The sequence below is a fragment of the Amblyomma mixtum genome, chromosome 4 (assembly GCF_055824585.1).
Source record: "Amblyomma mixtum isolate Tamu chromosome 4, ASM5582458v1, whole genome shotgun sequence".
In the NCBI taxonomy this organism is placed as follows: Eukaryota; Metazoa; Arthropoda; class Arachnida; order Ixodida; family Ixodidae; genus Amblyomma; species Amblyomma mixtum.
In genome coordinates this window covers 107,982,160-108,003,428 of record NC_143015.1, presented here as the reverse complement: position 1 = coordinate 108,003,428, position 21,269 = coordinate 107,982,160, and the positions used below count along the sequence as shown (strand labels likewise).

Genomic DNA, 21,269 nt, shown 5'->3' with positions numbered 1-21,269 from the left:
GGTCTGACATGGAGGCTCAACAATACTGATAGACCTTAAGAACGCATCACTCATGCCATCACGTAGTGAGACTGGTACGGGAACTTAGTTTGATAATCACCGAGGTCTCGGGATGAGATAAAGTTGTCGCTTGTTCAAACTGCGAAGAAATTCTCAAATATGACTTGTAGTTCCCTGATGACAGCTGTCATTTTAAATGGCATCATTTAAGGTCGAAGGTAGATCGTTTCTTTTCGAGACCCATGCTAGCGAATATAGTTCTGATACTCATGCTGGTGTCATGTTCTTTGCCGGCCCTCTAGCTGGCGGACGAGAGATTTCCTGCGGTGCCTTTGGTCGAAATGCCAGAGGGATTTCCTCATCCTGCGGATGAAGAAGCAAGTGCTCGTTGGTCATCCGTACAACACGCTGGCCTTCAGACTATTCACTGCGATGTAAAGGTGAGTTTCCGCTCCTGAAATGCAGTGTCTTAAAACCGTTTTAGGCACTTAAGGGGAGATGAGCGTCCTAAATTTTTGTTGATAACATATCTGCTGAAATTAGCTTGTAGGTATGTTATAAAATGCTGAGTTCTAATATGCATTGAGATTTCATATATCTCTCTTGGAAGGAAACACTTGGCAAAATAACATATCCCAATTAGGTCATATCTTACTAGCCTTTATTGAAATTTATCAGTTAAAAAAATCTTTACAATAAGCAGACATCTTGAAATGCCCACAGCACGTTCTCAAGCTAAACAAAACGCCTATAAAGTCATTCTGTTGAAGGCAAATAACAAGCCAGGAAAGAAGAAACAATGCTGGAGTAATGTGGCAGTAATTATGCTAATCTATCATGTTTAAAGGAAAAAGAAAAGTTTGGGACGTGCAGTGGACCTTCGGAAACGTCTACATATTCATAAAAAAGCCTTGTTTCAACAAAAAAAATTACTATAAAGGCCCGTAAGAAGTGACCGTAAGAAAAAAGAATTTTGCCAAAAATTCTCTCTTCCAGGTCAGATTTTAAATCTTAACACATATTTGAGCTCGGCAGTCCTTAATAGCTCTGCGTGCCAGGATTCAGTGCGCTATGTCGTCAAAGGAAAACAGGTAATTACTTTTAGGAGATAATCAACTTGTGCATAGATATTTCAGTTGTTTTAGTTTCCTGGAAGGAGCGGCGATCTTAAACTACAATATCGCAAAACTTACTATAAAAATTCTTACTCTGTGCTTTGACGCATTTTGTGAGGCACTCATCCTTTTTCTCACGCCTGAGAACGAAGGCTGAGGTTTTTATTTTATTTCTTGGGCGCCTGTGGGTCCTTGTCTGGACAAAGACTCACCAAAGACACTCAATTTTTGAAAGAAATTATACCATGTGTTTGGCGCATGATGGTCCGAGTTCCTTATGCGTCATAAAACCCAATACAATATAATACAATGCGATTCTAATTTCTACTTCTACTCATTTTCGCTGTGTCAGTCTCAGTCGTTTTCCTTTGAACTGAGTCATTCTTAATTCGGCGTCTACATCCTCTCCCCTACAAGTGGAGAGGGTGGCGTAAGTGGAAAGAGGGGATAATCGAGAACAGGTGGAAAGTAGTTGGTATGGCGCCTTGCCAGGTTTGAAATGCGAGGGGGGGGGGCTGGAAGCGAAGGACGTTTGGCAGATATCTGAGGCAGAGGCGGCTGGAGCCAGGTGCGGCCAACTGAAAGGCGTGACGACGGTCGGCACCTGGCCTTCCCTCCAACGGGATTTCTATGCTATCACATAATAAAAGCATAGAATTCGAGAGGCATAGCACCATGTTTGGAAGCACTGCCTTTTTTCTATATAAACAGGAGGGTAAAGATGGCAAAACTCGGAAGACTTACTAATGGAACGAAATAAACGATGGAACCAAGACGCTACAGGCTTTGTCAAAAGTTTATAGCTGAGGGGTTTGCCTTCTAAGCCGTGTAGTAGGGCTCCTGTAGCATTCGTAGGATTCATGCCCATCGGAGTGGCGAGAACCAGAAATCATCTTGCCTTCAGGCGTGTTGCAACGCGGGGGTGCATTACGAGTCACACAATGTAGCACGAAAGCAAACTTTTGAAAAAAGTTGTATTTTGTCCCCCCCCCCCCCCCCCTGACTACTAATACTGTTTTCTCTAGACAACCTTTTACGAAGCAACGGTATAAGATTGTCGAACATACACATTAGCGCTATTCGGCAGGGTTGTCACAAACTGTATATCGTTCATGTCTTGCATATCCTTTTTATTAGTTCAATATCGTATCACTTCACTTGGCAAATGCAATCATCAACAGCTCGAGTAAAGCCCATCGTTTTTTAATTGGGCTTGGGTTTTTTTTGCCGAGCGTAGCTTTCGCACCGCTATCCCATAGAAATTGTCATTCTGTTTGCGTTGCGTCTTGGCGGCTGCTCTCAAAAATCATGGGCGACTGCACCTCCTGCCCTGCGAGGACTCAATGCTGAATGTATTCTTGCGTGCGAATGTAACAAAACACACCTCACTGGATGGCTCATTGTGCTAGGGTTGTAGCAAGGTGTCAGAGTGCAGGACGTTGACCATGGCAAGAGAGGGACACTGTCGCACCTGTCCTGTGCCAAACTGCAGGGTGCCCGCTACTGTCTCCCGTCAGGCTCGCACATTCCTCGCCGCAGAAGCACGGGGCGACTCATAAAACAAGAAACCCAGAAGAGCGCCCGGGATGCACTCGTCGCGTGGGTGTCAGCCACGACTCCGACGAGCCCACCTTTTTCGCCCAGACAGCGTGGGTCGGGCTGGGAAGAGGAAGCCATTCCTTGTAAGTCGGAATGCCACCTTTGTTGCGCACGTGACCTACCCACGCCCGTCGAAGCTTCAGTGGACCCACTTTCTCCCTTCTCTGTTGTAGAGCGCAGCTCTTTCGGGCCCATTACTGCGTTTGTCGGCGCCCCAGTCGCTGTTGTCCGTCGTAACCAGCAGTGGACCCCTCAGTCGCGCTTTAAGCTCCAATGGAGACTGAGCTTAGAAAGGAGAGGGGAGGCGCATAACTGCTCTCTTGGAACAGTGGACACCGCATTCGTGCTTTTTGCTATGTGGTGGTAGTGACAGATGTGCGCTGCATGCATTGGCATTGACAATGTTGTGCCAGAAACGCGGCGCAGAAGCCGTACGCCGTCGCCGTTCAGTGTGTTCGTTTGCGTTGGCGGTGACGTTTTACACTCCGATCATTTGAAGGACGTGCGCATGATGGCTCCCTGGGCGAGTGGACGCCTGAATCGTGCTTATAGGTACATGGGGTGATGCGAGGAGTATGTGGGCTCCATACTTAATTAGCGCTGACAGCGGTGAGCGAACTCTCGCGATCAGCCATTAACTGCTACCTGACAGGGTGGCAGGGTGTGTGGGGACATTAATGCCGATATAATGACAAACTCGAATTCCTTACCACTTATGTAGGAGAACCCCCCATTCCTCTCGCTCGTAACGCCTCTTAGGGCTGTGTCAACCTCGCTAAATACTTGCATAGAAGTTGTCTTTGAGAACCAGGCATTGGAGCAGCAATTCGAGCAAATATCTATTTCTCCGACCACAAAGCTTCCTTCATGACAGTCAAGAACCGCTAGTGGAGTGCTTCTTCAGGAACCAATATATGTGAAAACTAAAAGTTGCCTGTAATTGCCCATTGATGTCTTGCTCGAATTCTTTGCCTCAATCTATTGAAAAGCTGAAACAGCTGATGAGCTGCGCTCTAATTTCGCATTAGTAAGTAATGTAATCCTCGCCAATTTTTTCTTGTGCTGATCACCTGTGCCCGCTAACGGTCAGGACTATATTTCCCTTTCCTGCATATCAGCTTGCAGAAGGCAATTGCTGGTTGCAATAAATTATGTTTTTGTGCCGAAAAAACGGTGTCAAATGTCGCCGCAAAAAACCAGCTGCGGTATCCTTGTTGAAGTCAGCGAGAACAAGCTGATCAGGCACTATCTGAATGCAACCCAGCTATCTGCAAAATACGGATCATGAATTTTCCTTTCGACAAGAGCTTATGAGCCTTTGCCCTGCATTGGGCGTTGTCAGGATGGCGTCCCTTGGAAGCGCCATGCGGCTACAGATAGTTTATTCTTCTGCAGATGGTGTGGCCCTGAAGCCGGTCGTGTACAACCCCTTCGTCGCGTGCACGGGCGCCTTCCTCACCGTCTCGATGCATCAGCGACTCCTGCTCCTCAGGTAAGCGAAAGTTAGTGTGAGCGAAGTTGCGGGTTGCTGGACTCATTCATGCGTGCATGAAGGAGGTAAGAAAAGCAGTAAAAGCAACGATGAGCCACGAGGCAGCGATCTACAGAATGCACAATAGATAATGCATTGGACACCTTTAGCGTACACCTTATACCGTGTCAGTATACCGTGTCAGCGGCACCGTTATATCAGTACATCAGTACCAGGAGCCCTCGGCTGCTGACCCGAAAGACACGGGTTCGATCCCGGCCGCGGCGGCTGGAATTTCTTTGGAGGAGAAATTCTATAGGCCCGTGTTCTGTGCGATGTCAGTGCACGTTAAAGAACCCCAGGTGGTCGAAATTTCCGGAGCCCTCTACTACGGCGTCTCTCATAGCCTTAGTTGCTTTGGGACGTTAAACCCCATAAACCATAAACCAACCAGTACCGGGAGCCCGCGGCCAGTCAATGCGCATGCGGAAATCGCTTTGACGGCGCCAGATGTCGCCAAGTACCCGTCAGCTGCACGCGCACCTGCAGCATCACGACCAATCTGCCGGGAACAGCGCTCGGGAAAACAGCCGGCTTAGTTCTGTGTTAACGTCTTGGGACGGTGAAGCAGCACTGCTGAGACATAGTAGCTATGCATAGGTGAACAAATGTCACATTTTCCCATGTTCCTTCCCGATGTCCACTTTACTCGTGACATCAATATTTAAATATTTCGCTACTTGGTCGGTATTTATTAATTTTGGACAGCAAAATACTACTGCCTGGTCAATACAACTCAAATCCAGCACTCACTTGGTTATGCTCTCCCAGGATGCTTTCTTTTAAAACCTAGGTTGCTTTCAGCTCCGACACCCAAACACATACTCTCTATTTTAGCCCCAAAACGCTGATGTGAAAATGAAGTCCTTTAATCGTGACAGCGAAAACACGCGCTTGCCTTGGCTGTTACTGTCGTCACCAGCATCCCACTACAGTCTGCACTGAGCTGCCCCTGGCTCACTCAGGGCTCATCATTTCATCCCTCGCCAAAGAAGGTGTGGGGATACATCCTCACCCAAGCTGGTGCCTGGACACATGATCTTGTGAATATTTCTTTAAAGTCTGATACAACTTACGTTCATGACCGCCACACACTGCTGGTCTGCGACAAAGAAACAGTGCGCTGCTAAGCCCTTTGTACTTGTTTTTTCTTCTAGCTTGTTCTTGCCTGATAGAAACGTTAAAACGTTAACTTCGTTTGCTGGTCAAATGTTTAGGGAAATCCCCCAAGGTGGTGTAGATTCGTGATAAGGGAATAACTGCTCATTGACATCCACCCAAGCTCAGCCATACGGCTACAAAGGAAAGCTATACAGCTTTCTCAAACTTCTCAGAAGAAAAATTCGTCCTGGTCCGGGGTTCGAACCCTGGACCACTGCATCACAGGAGCAGTCGCTCTACCAGCTGAGCTAACCAGAACGGCAAGCTTATGGTAGGGCGAGAGCGAATTGATCAATAACTCCAAGTGGGAACAGGGTTGGTCAAATGTTAAGAGGAATCCCTCAAGCTGGAGTAGATTTCTAATAAGGGAGTAATTACTCGTGTACATCCACCCAAGCGCAGCCATGTGGCTACAAAGGAAAGCTATGAGTTATTGTTCCCATATTACAAATCTACTCTACCGTTGGGGATTACCTTAAACATTTGACACACACTGTTCCCACTTGGAGTTATTGATCAATTCGCTCTCGCCCTACCATAAGCTTGCCGTTCTGGTTAGCTCAGCTGGTAAAGCGACTGCTCCTGTGAAGCAGTGGTCCAGGGTTCGAACCCCGGACCAGGACGAATTTTTCTTTAACTGCGAAATTTCTGAGAAAGCTGTATAGCTTTCCTTTGTAGGCGTATGGCTGCGCTTGGGTGGATGTCAATGAGTAACTACTCCCTTATTACAAACATCGTTTTCTGCTACGATTGTTTTGCGGTGCGAGGCGCCACCCTTTTGGCCATGGTGTTCTGTTGCCAACTGCTGTTTCTTTTATGTTCCATCCTACTATGTAATCGCAGTTCCTAGCAGGATGTTAAGCGCTCTGTTCGCGTTCTTTTTCTCTTGAAGCACCAAGAAAAGGAAGCGAGGAAGCCTCCGGAGCTAGGAGGGCACCCACAGAGGGCACATCCTATGAAATGCGTTCGTCGCGTGGATGTGAACCGCGACGCAAGCGCCCTCACCCGCCTCGTCCCCGTAGAGGGGATGGGGGCAAGAGCAGGAAGCTGATCACGGTGAGATGAAGAATCTTTAGGGGACACTTAAGTTCCTCCTTAAGGGTATGATAAGGACTTATCACTTAGGAGACACGGACGCTGTTCTCTTTTAGCCGTCACAGAGCAGTTAACCTAGCTATAAAATATAATGTGCCAGCATTATAGATATGTGCCTCGCTACAACCCAAAACACTGTAAGACGAACGGTTGCTCACAGTTTTGGTGCGAATGTTGTCGAGAATACTGCCGCCGCATTGCGGTTAGCTAGTTTATTGTTTATGTGGTATAGCGTCTCAAAGCGATTCAGGCTATGAGGGATGCCGTTCCGGAGTCCTCCACTGTGCTATGAGGGACGCCGTACCGATGTCCACTGCGGTGTCCCTCATAGACTGAATCGCTTTGGGATGTTGAAGCCCATAAACCATAAACTAGCTGACCTCAATGTGGCGGCAGTAATCCCGTCAACATTTGCGCGAAAATTATGAGCCACTGTTCTTTGTACAGCGTTCCAGGTGGTGTAATACAATTTTACTTTGCACATAGCCCACATGTTTTAGTTAAGTTGGAGGCTAGATTGCGACAGTGCTTCAAACTGATGAGTAGGCCTTTCCAGACTACCTCTACTCTTAAGGCGCGGTTCAGGTGTTCACCTAGGTGTCGAATTATGAGCCACTGTTCTTTGTACAGCGTTCCAGGTGGTGTAATACAATTTTACTTTGCACATAGTCCACATGTTTTAGTTAAGTTGGAGGCTAGATTGCGACAGTGCTTCAAACTGATGAGTAGGCCTTCCCAGACTACCTCTACTCTTAAGGCGCGGTTCAGGTGTTCACCTAGGTGTCGAATTACGCCAATTCCTTTCCACAAAAACGAATTTTGGTAATGAAATAGTGACGCACCCATTAAACGCACACCGTTGTGAGTGGTGTCATAGGGTTTACCTTTTCTATCTAGCATTCGTTTTTTACTCAGTTTGGAGGCCAGCTCGCGACAGCTACACGAACAGTGATTCCGAGTGTTTTACTTGGACCTTAGTGGATTTAGCTTTTGTGGAATGGCGTTCGGAAGCGCGTGTTAGTTTCATTTTCGGTGCAAAACCTGCGTCGTTGTGCGTCGAGGTCGAATGCTCAGGTAACACACTGCTTTCGCCTTCTCAGCAGGAAGCAGAGCTAAGTGCCCTCTGAATGTGTTTTGCAAGCTTTTGTAGCCGTGGATGTCGTTTGCAGTTTAGTGAACATTCATACCTCAGTTTTTTTTTATAAATTATGTGTATTACATCACAAAGACGCACGGAGGCGCAGAATGCTAGAGCACGATCGCGCGATGTTAGAGGAAAATGGTGCGTGAGACCATGCAAAGCTCCCCTGGTCGAGAGTGCTTTCTAGCCCTTCCAGTAGCAGTAATCTCCATATGGCTCTCTGAGTGCACACAGTCCGCCACAGCACGAACGATCTAAGATTGTAGTTAGTTAGTTATATGAGGTTTTATGGCGCATAAGCAACTATGGCCTAAGATTGTAGGTGTGGCGCATTGAGTGCCCACCGCCACGATTTGCCAGCAAATTAATGAACGCGTTTGTTCGTGAACGACTACATGCTTAACAAACATAGGTCTATGACGGCTGAAACTATTTGCCTCCTCTGTTATGTTGTTCTAGCACTCGTCGATATGTTCACATCCCGCCGTCTATCCGCTATCGGAGAGCTAGCATATGCACTGATTTGTAAGCACACAGAAAAAGATTTTCGTCTATTTTAATTTCAAAACAAATCACCCATAAAGCGTCGTGAAAAATCAGCGCAGAAAGCAAAAGCTGTGCACAAGTCCACGTCATGACATGTAACTCGGGTGGCATTTATTGTTATTAAAACTTTCCATAGAGTAAAAAAAAATAGCTGTGGTTCAACTGCTGCTGAACCTGGTTAGAGAGTGAAAGCTATGCCGTATCCGACAACTATAAGCGGCTTGGCGTTTGTTACGTTGAGTGGGTTCCATTCACTGCATAGGCAGCGCACCCGCCCTGCCACCCTGGCAAGTGGCATTTAACGACTGATCGCGAGGGTTTGCTTACCCAACGAATGCTGCGGCAACTGCTGCGTGTCTGCCCCAAAGTTGTCAGCGCTAACGCATGCAGCCCACATCTGTCACTACCGCCACATAGCTTAAAGCATGACTGGGGTGTCCACTGTTCCGAGAGAGCAGTTATGTGCCTTTCCTCTGTTTTACAGTTCCCGTTCCTTTGGGTTTCCAATGGATTTCGTAGCTTAAAGCGCGGCTAAGGTGTCCACTGCCTCAGGGGTCCAGTTATGCGCCTTTCCTTCCTTTTGAAGCTCAAGGTCATTTGAAGATCAAAGCTGGGCACACCGCGATCAAAGCATGAGGTCCCGTAGTGAAGCTTTCGCTTCAAAAAGGTTGTCTGCCTTGGCTGCGGAAGGTGTTTTGTTCGAACCCCACTTTCGTACAAGGATGGGTAGATGTGTCCCTTCGACCGGTGCCCAGCTTCTGTCTTCAAGCATTATGTGTGGTGTGGCAGCAAACGTTCTCGAGCTTGTGACCGCCTTGTGGTTTTCTTCTAGAGCGAAAGCACCACTACTCGAGGTACAAAGAGTTTCGCCTGGCTTTTCGCGTTTGACCTTCAAGCTCAAACAAGGTCAAAGCAAGCACACATGCTGAAGGCTAACAATAAGCCACGGTATCTTGCTGCACATAGCCATGATATGTCTGTATGTTATGGTCCCAGCTAATGAGCAGCAACCATGTCCGATGAAAAGTAGTCACTTGACCTTTGTCCTTAACCTTTTTAGACCTTCGACCTTGGCCTTTATAGCTGATATTTGTATTGCCTAATGCGATGTCATGCGAGGACGTAGCAATTGCGTCGCACCGTTGTTCGCTAAAAATACTGCCGGCTTTGCTTTCGCTCATTCACTAGGCTCAGCCGGGTTGAATGAACCTCAGCCATTTTTTTTTTAATTAAGGGTCCCGGTAGCATTGCACACTACTGAATTTTAGGGTCTTATGTTTAAACTACACTATCGGGCATCTTAATGCTGTTTTTGAATTTCGTAGTTTTATTTTCAGTAATTCCATCTTTAGTTTCTAGGTGGGAAGAATGCAGCGCAGACAATCCAGTGGACATCACAAAGGATCATGAAGCTGGGCCTTGCTCAGGGTAAGTTCCCGTTACCACCTTACAAACTCTTAACAGTAGCATTGATTAAAAAAATGAGGTGCTGCAACGTACACTCTTTGTCAAAACTTTAGAGCCCAGGGGATCTGCTCCTAAGCCTTGTAGTGGGGCTCCTGAAGCATTCGCGGCAGCCCTACCCATTGGAGGAGGCAGGACCAGCAATCATCTTACCTTCATGAAATTTGGAGCGCTGGAGATGCATTACGAACCACGCAGTGTTGATCAGAAGCAAACCCCCTGGGCTCCAAACTTTTGACAAAGGCTGTTCGTGGTTCCCGCACGCATCGTAGTGTCCTCGCCGAGTTTACAACTTACGCAACAGTGCAACTGCATTCCACGTTTCGAACGAAGCGCAGCCGTCTTTACCCAACACTAGGCAGCGGTTTTTTTTCTCTTCCGACCCAACACGGCAGGTCTAGTTCTGGGAGTGCGGAGAGATGGCGCTGCGCATAGCTATCACATTTTTGCTTGCGTGTTTTTTTTTTAAATGATGCTTTAGACAATAGCATACATGGAGCACCCCGTGGTGTTCACCTGCGACCGCTATTGTATTTATAATTGAATTTGTTATTCACTCTTTTTTTTCTGTTTCATCCACATAACTATGATTGAGCTGTGCATGTTGTCATGTTAGGCACGAAAAAACTCCAGTATAACTCATGATATGTCGTTTGTTGTAATTTTAGCTCTCGAAGCAGGTTGGGTTAAGTACTGTAGTGAGTTGAACTACTTATCAGCGTTAATATTGCAGCTTTTCTATCCTTCACGTGGTCTAAAGGTCAACTACACATCACAACATTCTTTGCTTGATGAAACCAAAGCAGCATGAGAGAGAAAAAATTGAATTTTAAATTATTTATTGGTGTAGGCAAAAACCACATTAGTGTTCATGTATTCTAAGCCCTAACACATCATTTGAAATAAGGACACAAGAAATAAAATTAGGTGTTAAAACCGGAGTACAAAGAGCCTAAGGTAGTCGAAATTTCTGGACACCTTCCCTACGGCGTCTCCCATAGCCTGAGTCACGTTTGGATGTCAAACCCTCATAAACGGTAAGCATTAACCAGGTTCAGTCCCAACCACGGCCGTTTTTCGATAGGAAACGCAAAAAACGTGCTTGTCATGTACGATGTGAGCGCAGGTTAGTCCATGCCCTGGGTGGTCTAAATCCTGAGGCCTCCGGCATGGCGTCCCTCAGGGAAGCGCATGCGTCCCTTTCTGACATTAAACATCACAGGTTGCAATGTAACTTGATCAATATGCTGCTTCCACCTATTGCGTCTTGGTATATTTTTCGTGTTCGGCGAAAGTTACTTTGGACATCAGTTATACAGGCATGAGCGATGCTCCGTGCGCTGAAGAGCAACCAAAATTTTGCGAACCCTTTCTCCATAGTAACATTGATAACTTCGTGTATAGAGCACATCTACTGCCTCTTCAAAGGCTAGATTTCTGACAATATCAGTCTGGAGGCTCATATTTATGTTCTCGTTGCCAATGCCAACTTGTCGTCTGCAATACCTGCGTCGCATGTCCAAGCAGCTTTCGTTCTAGATCGAAAAAGCAACTGCTGCGGAGTCCAGATGCTAAGCAGATGGTTCTGCGTTTGACCCTTTCATAGGCAGCTGGGCTTCTTAGGAGGCGATATACAAAAACGCTAGCAAAGTGGGAGGTTTTCGTCGCACTTGATGACTGGGTTCGCAGTAGCCTTTTGGCAATAACTATAATCAATAACAGGCAAGGGCACGGGCCTCTAGCATTTCGATGGAGGCGAAATGCTAGAGGCCCCTGTGTTCTGTGATGTCAGTGCCTGTTAAACAACCCCAGGAGTCGAAATTTCCGGAGCCGTCCATTACGGCGTCCTTCCTAACCTGAAACCAATATCAGGCATGCGAGACAGAAACTCACTTAACTGGCAGCTGTTAAACGACACCTTAGCTTCGTATGTACCACAACAGCCAACACATAGCAGATCGTCTTTTTTTGAGCTTTTATAACTCTAATCACTATTGAGTACGCCCTGTATTTGGTCTTCATAGTAATATTTGGCCATTTTGTCTAGAATACATTGCCACTATAATTTGGCTATAAGATGTGTTGCCATATAGGCTGCCACAGCTGTTCCAAGAATGTGGAGCTCTCGATCTAGAGTCTGCATATCTACTCTACGCAGGAGTACACTGGCTTCAGGACATCTACCCCGCCTGCTGCTTGGATCCGGGACAAGGCGACTTCGGACTATGATCCTGAGTGGAACATGGTTGACGAGAAGCTCATGTGGGGTGAAATTAATACGGAGTCTCTAATTGTCGACCTGCAGTCTCATGGACTTTAATCTCGCACAACATATAACATGCAAATAGACTTTACAGAGTTTCACATTATTGTTGCAGGCAGGGTGTGACGTCAGTGGGCACCTTGTTTTCCCTCCAACGGGATTTCTATGCTATCGCATAATAAAAGCATAGAATGTGAGATGCCTGGCAACATGTTTGCAATCACTGCCTTTTTTCTGTCTAAACAGGAGAGGAAAGATGACAAAACTCGGAAGACATACCAATTCAACGCAATAAACAATGGAACCAAGAAAGCACAGGCTTTGTCACAAGTTTGTAGCTGAGGGGTTTGCCTTCTAAGCTGTGTAGTCGGGCTCCTGTAGCATTCGTGAGATTCATACCCATCGTTGTGACGAGCCCAGAAATCTTCTTACCTTCAGCCATGTTGCAACGCTGAGGATACAATACGAGCCACACGGTGCAGCTCGTAAGCTAGCTTTTGATAAAAGTTGTATGTATTTTGCCCCGCTGACTATGAATACTCGCTTGTAGACAACCTTTTACGAAGGAACGGTATAAAATTGTCGAACATGCACACATTGACGCTATTTGGCAGGGTTGTCACAAACTGTATCGTTCATGTCTTGCATCGTAACACTTGCCTTGTCACATGCAATCAACAGCTGGAACTGCACCGTACAGGAAGGGAGGAAGTGGGAGTGAAAGAAGAAAGAGAAAGAGGGGGCCGTAATGAAACTGAAAATTGTAACTTCCTCGCATATCTTGGTGGACACCCGTGAAAATTGAGAGGGCACTTTTGCTCTCTAAAGTGCTGCAAGGGGAAAGACACCCGAACCGCACCGTGGGTGGTGGTGGTGAAAACATTTATTTAGAACGGACAGGAGGTGTTTGGATCAGCCCGTAAGGGACCGAACCTTACAAACTCTAGGTGGAGGTCCCTAGTTTGGGACCCCAGTGGCGGTAGCCGCCGCCCGGGCGCGCCCAACTAAGGCTTATTGGGCCTGTAAGTCGTGGCAGCAGAGCAGGGTCGCCTCCCAGTCCTCCCGGGTTGGGTTTGGGATAGGGGGAATGGCCGGGTTGGAGGGGCAGGCCCACACCATGTGATAGGTGTCCGAAGACACCGCACTACAGTGCGGGCAGTTGCCGCTAAAGGAGGGGTCGAAATGTTTTAGGGCTGCCGGGCACAGCAATGTATTGGTGAAGGGGCGAAGGAGCCGCTCATCCGCCTTCTTGAGGCCTTTACAGGGGCTAGGGTAAAGGCGATGGCTATCTTGATAGTAGGTTGCGATATTTTTGAACGTATAGACCGGATTAAAATCGGGTTCCTGCTCAGGTGGGGAGGAGAAAACAGCCCGGTGAGAGAGCGCGCGGGCGGCTGCGTCTGCTGCCTCGTTTCCTGCCAACCCCTGATGAGCAGGGGCCCATATGAGGTAACGGTGAGCGGGGTCCGTATCCCGTATGCAATTTTGGTATATTCGATAGGCTAGGAAGGGAGTGCAGCCTTGTTCGACGTTCCGACAGGCCCCTCGCGAGTCGGTGATTATGTATTTTGAATTGGAATGTGAGGCCGCGAGAGCAATCGCGACCTCTTCTGCTTGTGTTGCACTGCGGCCTCTGAAAGTGAGGCCGTTAACTGTGTTGCTCTTGTGAACTACTGCGGCCGTGTACCATCCCCCGTGGTGAGGGCCGGAGGCGTCCACGTAGTATACACCTGTTTTGTTGCCATAATATCGGGCTAGCGCTTCCGCTCGTGCCAGGCGCCGACCATTATGGCCTTCATGTGACATGTTTGCTGGAAGAGGCCGCACGTGGAGGGCACGTCTCCACAGTTCCGGGATGCGAAACCTGTCTTCCATTGGAGGGGTGTGTTGGATATGGAGTCGAGCAAGAAGGCGGCGACACGACTCAGTGAGCGACAAGCGCGTGTACTGGCTTGTAAGGTGCGCCTCCCGGAGCTCCCGGAAAGTATTCACCACCCCAAGGGCCACAAGCCGGCTGTTTGAAGCAGTGATGGGGAGGTCAAGGGCACGTTTAACAATTTTGCGAAGGATGACCTCAAGGGCGTCCTCCTCTTCTTTCCGTAGGTGGAGATAAGGAGTCGAATAGAGAATTCGACTAGTTACGAAGGCGTTTGCCAGCCGCAAGGCATCCTTACTTCGTAACCCTCCGCGTATGTTGGAAACCCGGCGAACCATGCGGCCCACCTGGTCCCCCACCTTACGGAGTTTGGCCAATGTAGTGTCTGGCCGCCTGTGTTTGTGGATGTAGAGTCCAAGTACCCGTATCTCATCACTTTCGCGTATGGGACCACTCTCAAGAGAAAGAGATATTTTAGTTGTGCACTTCTGTGAGGAGCGGAGGTGCACAAATTTCGATTTTATGCGAAGCATACTAAAATAGCCCAACCCAGCTCCTCGAGCGCGGCGGTGTCGTTACCATTGACCTTTCGTGACCTCCATGTCATACCACGTGATGAGCGACGTCACAGCAGATGAAAAACGGGGGCCCAACTCGCGCCGTCGCGCGAGGCGTCGTGATCAAGGATGACCACGTGGTGCGTGACGTCACAGCAGATGAGAAACGGGGGCCCAACTCGCGCCGTCGCGCGAGGCGTCGTGATCAAGGAGGACCACGTGATGCGTGACGTAACGACATAGGAGAAACGGGGCCCCAGCTCGCGCCGTCGCGCGAGGCGTTGCGACCAATGTGTTTCCTAATAAGGGAGTAATTACTAATTGGCATCCACCCAAGCGCAGCCATAGGGCTACAAAGGAAAGCTATACAGCTTTCTCAGAAACTTCGTAGTTAAAGAAAAATTCGTCCTGGTCCGGGGTTCGAACCCGGGACCACCGCTACACCGGAGCAGTCGACCAACTGAGCTAACCGGGACGGCAAGCTTATGGTAGGGCTAGAGCGAATTGATCAATAACTCGAAGTGGGAACAGTGTTGGTCAAATTTGACCAATGTGTTTCCTGCTTCTGCCGCTAGGTGCTCTGTAGTGAACACGTGATGCTGGAGCGGCGGTATACAAGGGGGTGCGCCTGCCTCTGCTAGGCGTACACGGGATAGAGATGCCTCCTGGAGACAGGGCTGCTCGTTGGAATGAGAAGCAAAAGTTGCGGCGTGCTACAGAGACTGATGAAGAGCGTGAAGAACGTCTAGCCAAGCGGCGTGCTCGATATGCAACTCGGCGACAATATGCTTCGCATCTGACTGGGCTTAACCTAAGCTAAGCCTCAGCCATTTTTTTGAGGGGAATATTGAAGACCGCAGCGGCGGACGTAGCGGTCTACTATCGTCGCCGCTGTTTGTAGGCTGGTTTCAATGTCCCCTGTGCTGCCCTGCGTGGCCCACAGAGTGATGTCATCGGCGTACAGGGCGTGCTGCACGTCGGCGACACCACCCAGCAGGGCCGGCAGGTGCATCATGGCCAGATTGAAAAGCAGCGGGGAAAGTACCGCGCCTTGAGGGGTTCCCCGCGTGCCGAGTAGGTAAGGACCATGGTCTCTATCTTGAATTCGAATGTAGGATTGACGATCCATTAAAAATTGGCTTATATATCGGAATGTGTTGAGGCCACAGTCGGTGTGACTTAGGTTAGTGAGTATGATCTCATGCGTTAAACTGTCAAATGCCCCTTTAAGATCCAAGGCGAGTACTACCCGGTAATTATGGGGGAATTCGAGGGGGTCAAGGACTTCCCGATTGAGTTGCAGGAGGACATCCTGTGCGGATCTGTGTGGGCGGAATCCGAACATGGTGTCGCAAAGACATGTTTGTGTTCAAGATATGTAGATAACCGATCCCGCACCATCGTCTCCATTAGTTTGCCCACACATGAGGTGAGAGAGATGGGGCGGAGGTTATCTGTGTTAATTGGTTTGCCAGCTTTAGGAATGAAAGTGACCAAAGCCGTTTTCCATTCGATTTGCAGGGGGGTGTCCCCGCGCCAAATCGCATTGACGTATTCCAGGAGGGACTGGTATGCCAAGTCGGGCAGGTTCGTCAAAAGCTTGACGGTGACCTTATCCCGTCCTGGCGCAGTGCCCCGTGTCATTTTGGCGAGAGCCGCCCGCAGATCATGTAGCTGGAAAGGTTGATCCAGCTCCGTGTTCTCTCTGCCTGCATAAGAGTACGCAGATCCACGGGGGTCTTGGGCTGTACACAGATACTGGTCCCGAAGTTTCTGTGCCAGTTGAGTCGTGTTGCCAGGAAAAGCGTGCATGGCTCGCTATAAATGTTTTTGTGTTTCGGTTCGTGTTTGGGTTGGGTCGATTAGGGCTCGAAAGAGACGCCACGTGTTTCGGCTGGACATTTGTCGCGCGGCCGTGTTGCATCTATCTACCCAGTTGGAGTCTGCGAGTTAGGCCGCATACTCTGCCGCTGTCTGGGTAAGCTCGGCAATTCGAGCTTTAAGCTTTCTACTGTGTTTCTGGCGTCGCCAACGGCGGACGAGGCTGCGACGGGCTTCCCAGAGGTGTAGAAGGTGGTTATCCACGTCCGTGACCGCCTCTGAAAGCTGGATGTGTGTTTCATGCGAGGAAAGGTGCGCCAGCAGCTGTTGGGACCATGCCGTGTAGCCTTGCGCGGAAATGGGTGGATTATCAAGTGAGTTAAAATTTTGCCTGAATTTCGTCCAACCTGGGATACGGGCTTGTGTTCTGGGACACTTCAGGGGGCGTGTGTGTAGTGTAGTGGTAATGATGCAGTGGTCGCTACCGAGGGTCTCCTCGGTGTTGAGCCAGTCTGCGTGTCGTATGTTGCGAGTGAAGGTTAAGTCCGGGCACGTATCCCGTGTCACGGAGTTTCCTAGCCGTGTTAGGTGGACGGGGTCCGTGTGGAGGGTGAGGCTCAACGTGGACGCAAGCTCCGCCAGCCTACGTCCGCGCGACTCCTCCTTGCGATACCCCCACAGCTGACTGGGAGCGTTAAAATCGCCCACAATCAGCAGGGGATCGCGGGCCTTACAGACCGTCAAGCCTACATACGCATACAAGATGCGGAACACGGGCCATACACCGTCGGCTCGAGGGGAACACCTCAAGGCGCGGTCCTGTCTCCCCTCCTCTTCAATTTGACAATGCTTCATCTTCCCTCCAAATTGTCTTCTTTGCCCGGGATACATCACGCTCTTTATGCGGATGACATTACAATCTGGGCCACGCAAGGTAACCTGGGCCACATGGAATCCTGCCTGCAAGCAGCGGCGACCCTAGTCGACGACTACCCGGCCTACTGCGGACTCCAGTGCGCCCCATCTAAATCAGAATTTTTGCACATACGTCCCTCCCCTCGGGACACAACTCCGCTTTGCATCAGTCTCCCCTCGGGACCGATCCGGGAGTCCAAAGAGATCCGCGTCCTTGGTCTCTTCATACACCATCAACGCAGGGTCGACACTACCCTAGCCAAACTTCGCACAGTGGGAGACCAGGTGGGCCGCATGGTCCGCCGGGTCTCCAACAAGCGGGGCGGATTACGAAGCAAGGATGCACTCCGGCTTGCCCATGCTTTCGTGACGAGTAGAATCCTCTACACAACCCCCTACTTGCACCTGCGCAAACATGATGATGACCAACTGGAGGTCATCCACCGGAAAGTCATCAAGCGGACTCTCGACCTCCCGGTCACCACATCCAACCAGCGACTTCTGGCCTTGGGCGTGGTAAACACATTCCGGGAGTTTCGAGAAGCCCACTTAGTCAACCAATACACGCGTCTTGCACAGACCACGTCCGGTCGCCGCCTCTTGGACCGGCTACACATCAAACATGACTACCATATTGAGGAAAGGGAGAGAGTGCCAGAACCCTGGAGACGCGCCCTCCGGGTCCGACCCGTTCCCCGCAACATTTCCAGAGAAGACCATAGTGGTCGTCGCCCGGCGCGCGCGGAAGCGTTGGCGCGATACTATGGTAACCAACATGTGTATTACGTGGACGTTGCCGGCCCACACCACGGGGTGTGGTACACGGCCGCAGTCGTACACAACACAAGCACAGTTAACGGGCTCACTTTCAAAGCCTACAGCGCAACACATGCGGAGGAGATTGCCATTGCTCTGGCTCTCACTACTCCCAAGTCGAAACACATCATCACCGACTCGCGAGGGGCCTGTCGGAACTATGAGTTGGGCTGGGCTCCAACGCTTGCCTGGCGCATATTGGAATATAGTTGCCGATGCAAAGATCCAACTCCACGCAACCTGATTTGGGTCCCCGGTCACCAGGGCCTACAGGGAAACGAACAGGCCGATCAGGCCGCCCGCGCACTGTCTCCCCGGGCTATCTCCCTGTCCTTGGAAGCCTACTCCCAATCAGACAATCTGGCCCTTACATTCAAACACATCACCGATTACTACAAGGAGGAGCACCGGCGCTACCCGGCCCCTTGTAAGGGACTGGATCGCGCTGACGAGCGCCTACTCATCAAAATTCTTACTAACACTGTACTGTGTCCGGCGGTACTTAAACATTTCAACGCATCCTTTGATGGCACGTGCCAGTTCTGTGGGGAGGTGGCTGACACATTCCACATGGTTTGGGCGTGTCAATCCAACCCATCTATCCCCCCCAACCCCAACCCCACCAGAGAGGACTGGGAGGCGGCCCTGCTCGGCTGTCAGGCCCTAAAGATCCAAAAGGCCTTGGTTCACCGGACGCGGGCGGCGTTGCTTGCCAATGGGGCCCCGGAATAGGGGCTCCACCTAGTATTGTTAGGGGAAAGGGCCATTAGGTACTACGCCAATCACCTCTCTGTAAAAATTTATTGCACTATAAATGTTTTTCACCACCACCACCGGCTAAAGAGGTCCGCAAAAGTCACTCGCTTGAGTTTGGAAGAGCAGTACACGTTGAGTATATGCAACGGCGGGACCCTGCGGCGGAGTGGTAGGATAGTCACCATTACATAGGAATACTCGAGCTTGAGGTCGAGATCCACTAAGCTGGCTGTGTAGGCTTTGTGAACGAGAAGACCTGACGCGGGATCCTGTTGGAACGTCGTGTAATTTGAAAGTGCGGCGCCCAGGCCTGGCTCCTGGAGGGCAACCACGCTGGTAGGGACTCGAAGGTTTCAAGGTAGAGGCGCAAATTGGCCCGCTTAGTGCGGTTTTTAAAGCCTGTAAAGTTCCATTGTGTTATGGAAGTTGATATAGCCGAATTGGAGATGGCGGAACTCCTTTGATTAAGGTGTCTCGCCATGATTTAAAATTCTTGGGGGGGAGGAGGAGGGATTGGCTGCCCCAGAGCCAGCTACTTGCGCCATCAAGGAGGTGATGATGGAAGGAGCGGGGCAGCTGTCCTCATTGTCCGAATCAATAATCAGACGGTTGAATTTTGAAGAACGGGATACGTCCCTAATGGGCCCCGTCCGACGGAGGAGGCGGGGGTTGTCCAAGATGTGTTTTGATACTACAGCGCGGACGGCAGATATGACCTTGATCAAGATTTGGTCCATGGCGGTCTCGATCATAGATCGTAATTTAGAAGTTAAGCGCTCCTCCATCGCGGAGATGGCTGTCACGAGGGCAGGCGAGATCTCCGCGTCGCTCTCCATTGCGTCCGAGTTCTGCGGGCTCGGAGCGGCGGACGCCAATTTTGATTCTAAATTTTGAATTTTGTTGAGCAAAAGCTCATTCTGTGCCTGGAGCACGTCGATCTGTTTTTTGTATTCCGCATCGAGTGCGGAGACTGTAACTGGCGAGGAGGGGGAATGGGAGGAGGAGGAGGCGATCTCAGCCCAGCTGCTCACCTGTTGTTTGCCGTGTTGAGACGCTGATGCCCGGGCGCCGGCAGCGCCATTTGTCTTAAGCGCCGGGAAGTGGCCAGCGTCCCTGCCGCTGGGCGGTGGCGGTGGGGGCGTAGTCTTGTTCCCGGGTGGTGACTTCACCGAGGATGATGATGATGACGTTTTGTTGTCGATGCCGTCAGCTCCACGCGGCGTTCCGTCACCGGCACCTGAATTGGGATGACTTGCCTGCTGGCCAGGTCGCTGTTTTGCAGGGAGCTCTGAGCGCCTAGCCTTGCGGCCGGGCACCTTGAGCTGCCTGAATTTCCCCGTGCAGTCCCGGGAGTTGGTGGCGTGGGCTTGACCACAGACTGCACAGGACGGTGTGCTCTCATGCGGCGTCTTCACCCCGTCGACGGTCGACACCGCACTGCCACAAAGGCCACACTTTTGATCCGGGCAGGGGCATGTGTCCGCTCGGTGTCCCACGGTACCGCACCGCACGCAGGCCGGGATCGTTTTCTTATATGCACGCACAAGGGTGACTTCTGCGTTATAATGATCGTATCGCGGCACCACTTTGCCCACGAAGGTGAGCACCGCGACGTCTGATTTTCCAAGCTTGCGGATATCGGCAAGCTCTCCAGCACGCCACTGGATCTTGTTTTGCAGGGACTCACTGGTCTCGTGCTTGGCCACGGTGATGACGCCGCGGCACACGTCACCAGTGAGCTTCAACTGGCCGTACATAGAGAGCTGGCCTTTCGGTGTTGTTAGTTCGAAGTCCCGCAATAGCTTGTCTGCGACGTGCGGCTCTCGGGTGCCTGCCACGATCAGGTTTTGCTCCCATGTGCGGAGCAGGCTGAGCGATGCTGCGGCCTTGGCGCCCAGGTAGGCCGCGAACGCTGCTCCCAGCTCAGCATGTTGAAAGACATCCTTCAGAGCGACGGTCACCCGGGGCTTCAGGATGATAACGATGTCTTCGGGATGAAGCCGAGGCAGCGGCTTTGGTTTCCAAGCAGGTCGCTGGGGCCCACCGTGAAGCGCTGCAGCGCGCGTAGCAGCGTTGTGCCGTGTTGAGCGGCCTGGCGACGTGGCGTCCGCTTTCTTGCAAGCGTTCCGCTTGCGGGAGCGGCGTTCCACTAGCTTGAATAACTTCAAGTTCTCGATGAGCGCAGAGGCCGGGCTATCAGGCGCTGGATTTGCTGGAACCTCAGACCAGGCCATGGCGTCCGGGTCGTAGCCGCGTTGCAGGTTTGGCGAAGCCATCTTGCCGCGGGTGGGCGACTCACTCACGGCCGGGCGCCGCCGCCACGATACCCAAGTGAAGATCGGCCCTAAAAGGCCTAAATTTTGCCCCACCTGTGTGCGAGAGGTATGCACAGGTAGCTGACGACTTCGGGAAGCCAGACGCGGCTGTGTTGACGGGGTTGCGGTCGAAGATACGTGGCTCCAGCCGAAACTTGGCGGAGCCGATGCACTGACGTTCTCTCGCTCCGCGCGCTCACAGCCCCCGCCCCCCCACCGTACAGGCTGGGAGGAACGCCATCACCCGTTCGGCGCGATGCCTTGCCCTTTGAACGCAACGCTTTTTGAGGAAAGGAAA

The 21,269-nt window shown here is 50.6% G+C and overlaps 2 protein-coding genes across 5 annotated transcripts in view; both read left to right on the top strand.

Annotated features, from left to right (window-relative positions):
- Window positions 1–21,269, top strand: part of LOC149347763 (uncharacterized) — a 220,076-nt gene that overhangs the window by 49,662 nt on the left and 149,145 nt on the right. The gene's annotated exons all lie outside the window — the stretch shown is intronic.
- On the top strand, window positions 307–9,620 carry LOC149347769 (uncharacterized). The gene is made up of 5 exons (XM_089585678.1): window positions 307–440; window positions 2,608–2,797; window positions 4,110–4,206; window positions 6,299–6,462; window positions 9,548–9,620. Exons 1-4 carry the CDS (start codon window positions 342–344, stop codon window positions 6,333–6,335), a joined length of 423 nt encoding a protein of 140 aa, XP_089441804.1. The 5' UTR covers window positions 307–341; the 3' UTR covers window positions 6,336–6,462; window positions 9,548–9,620.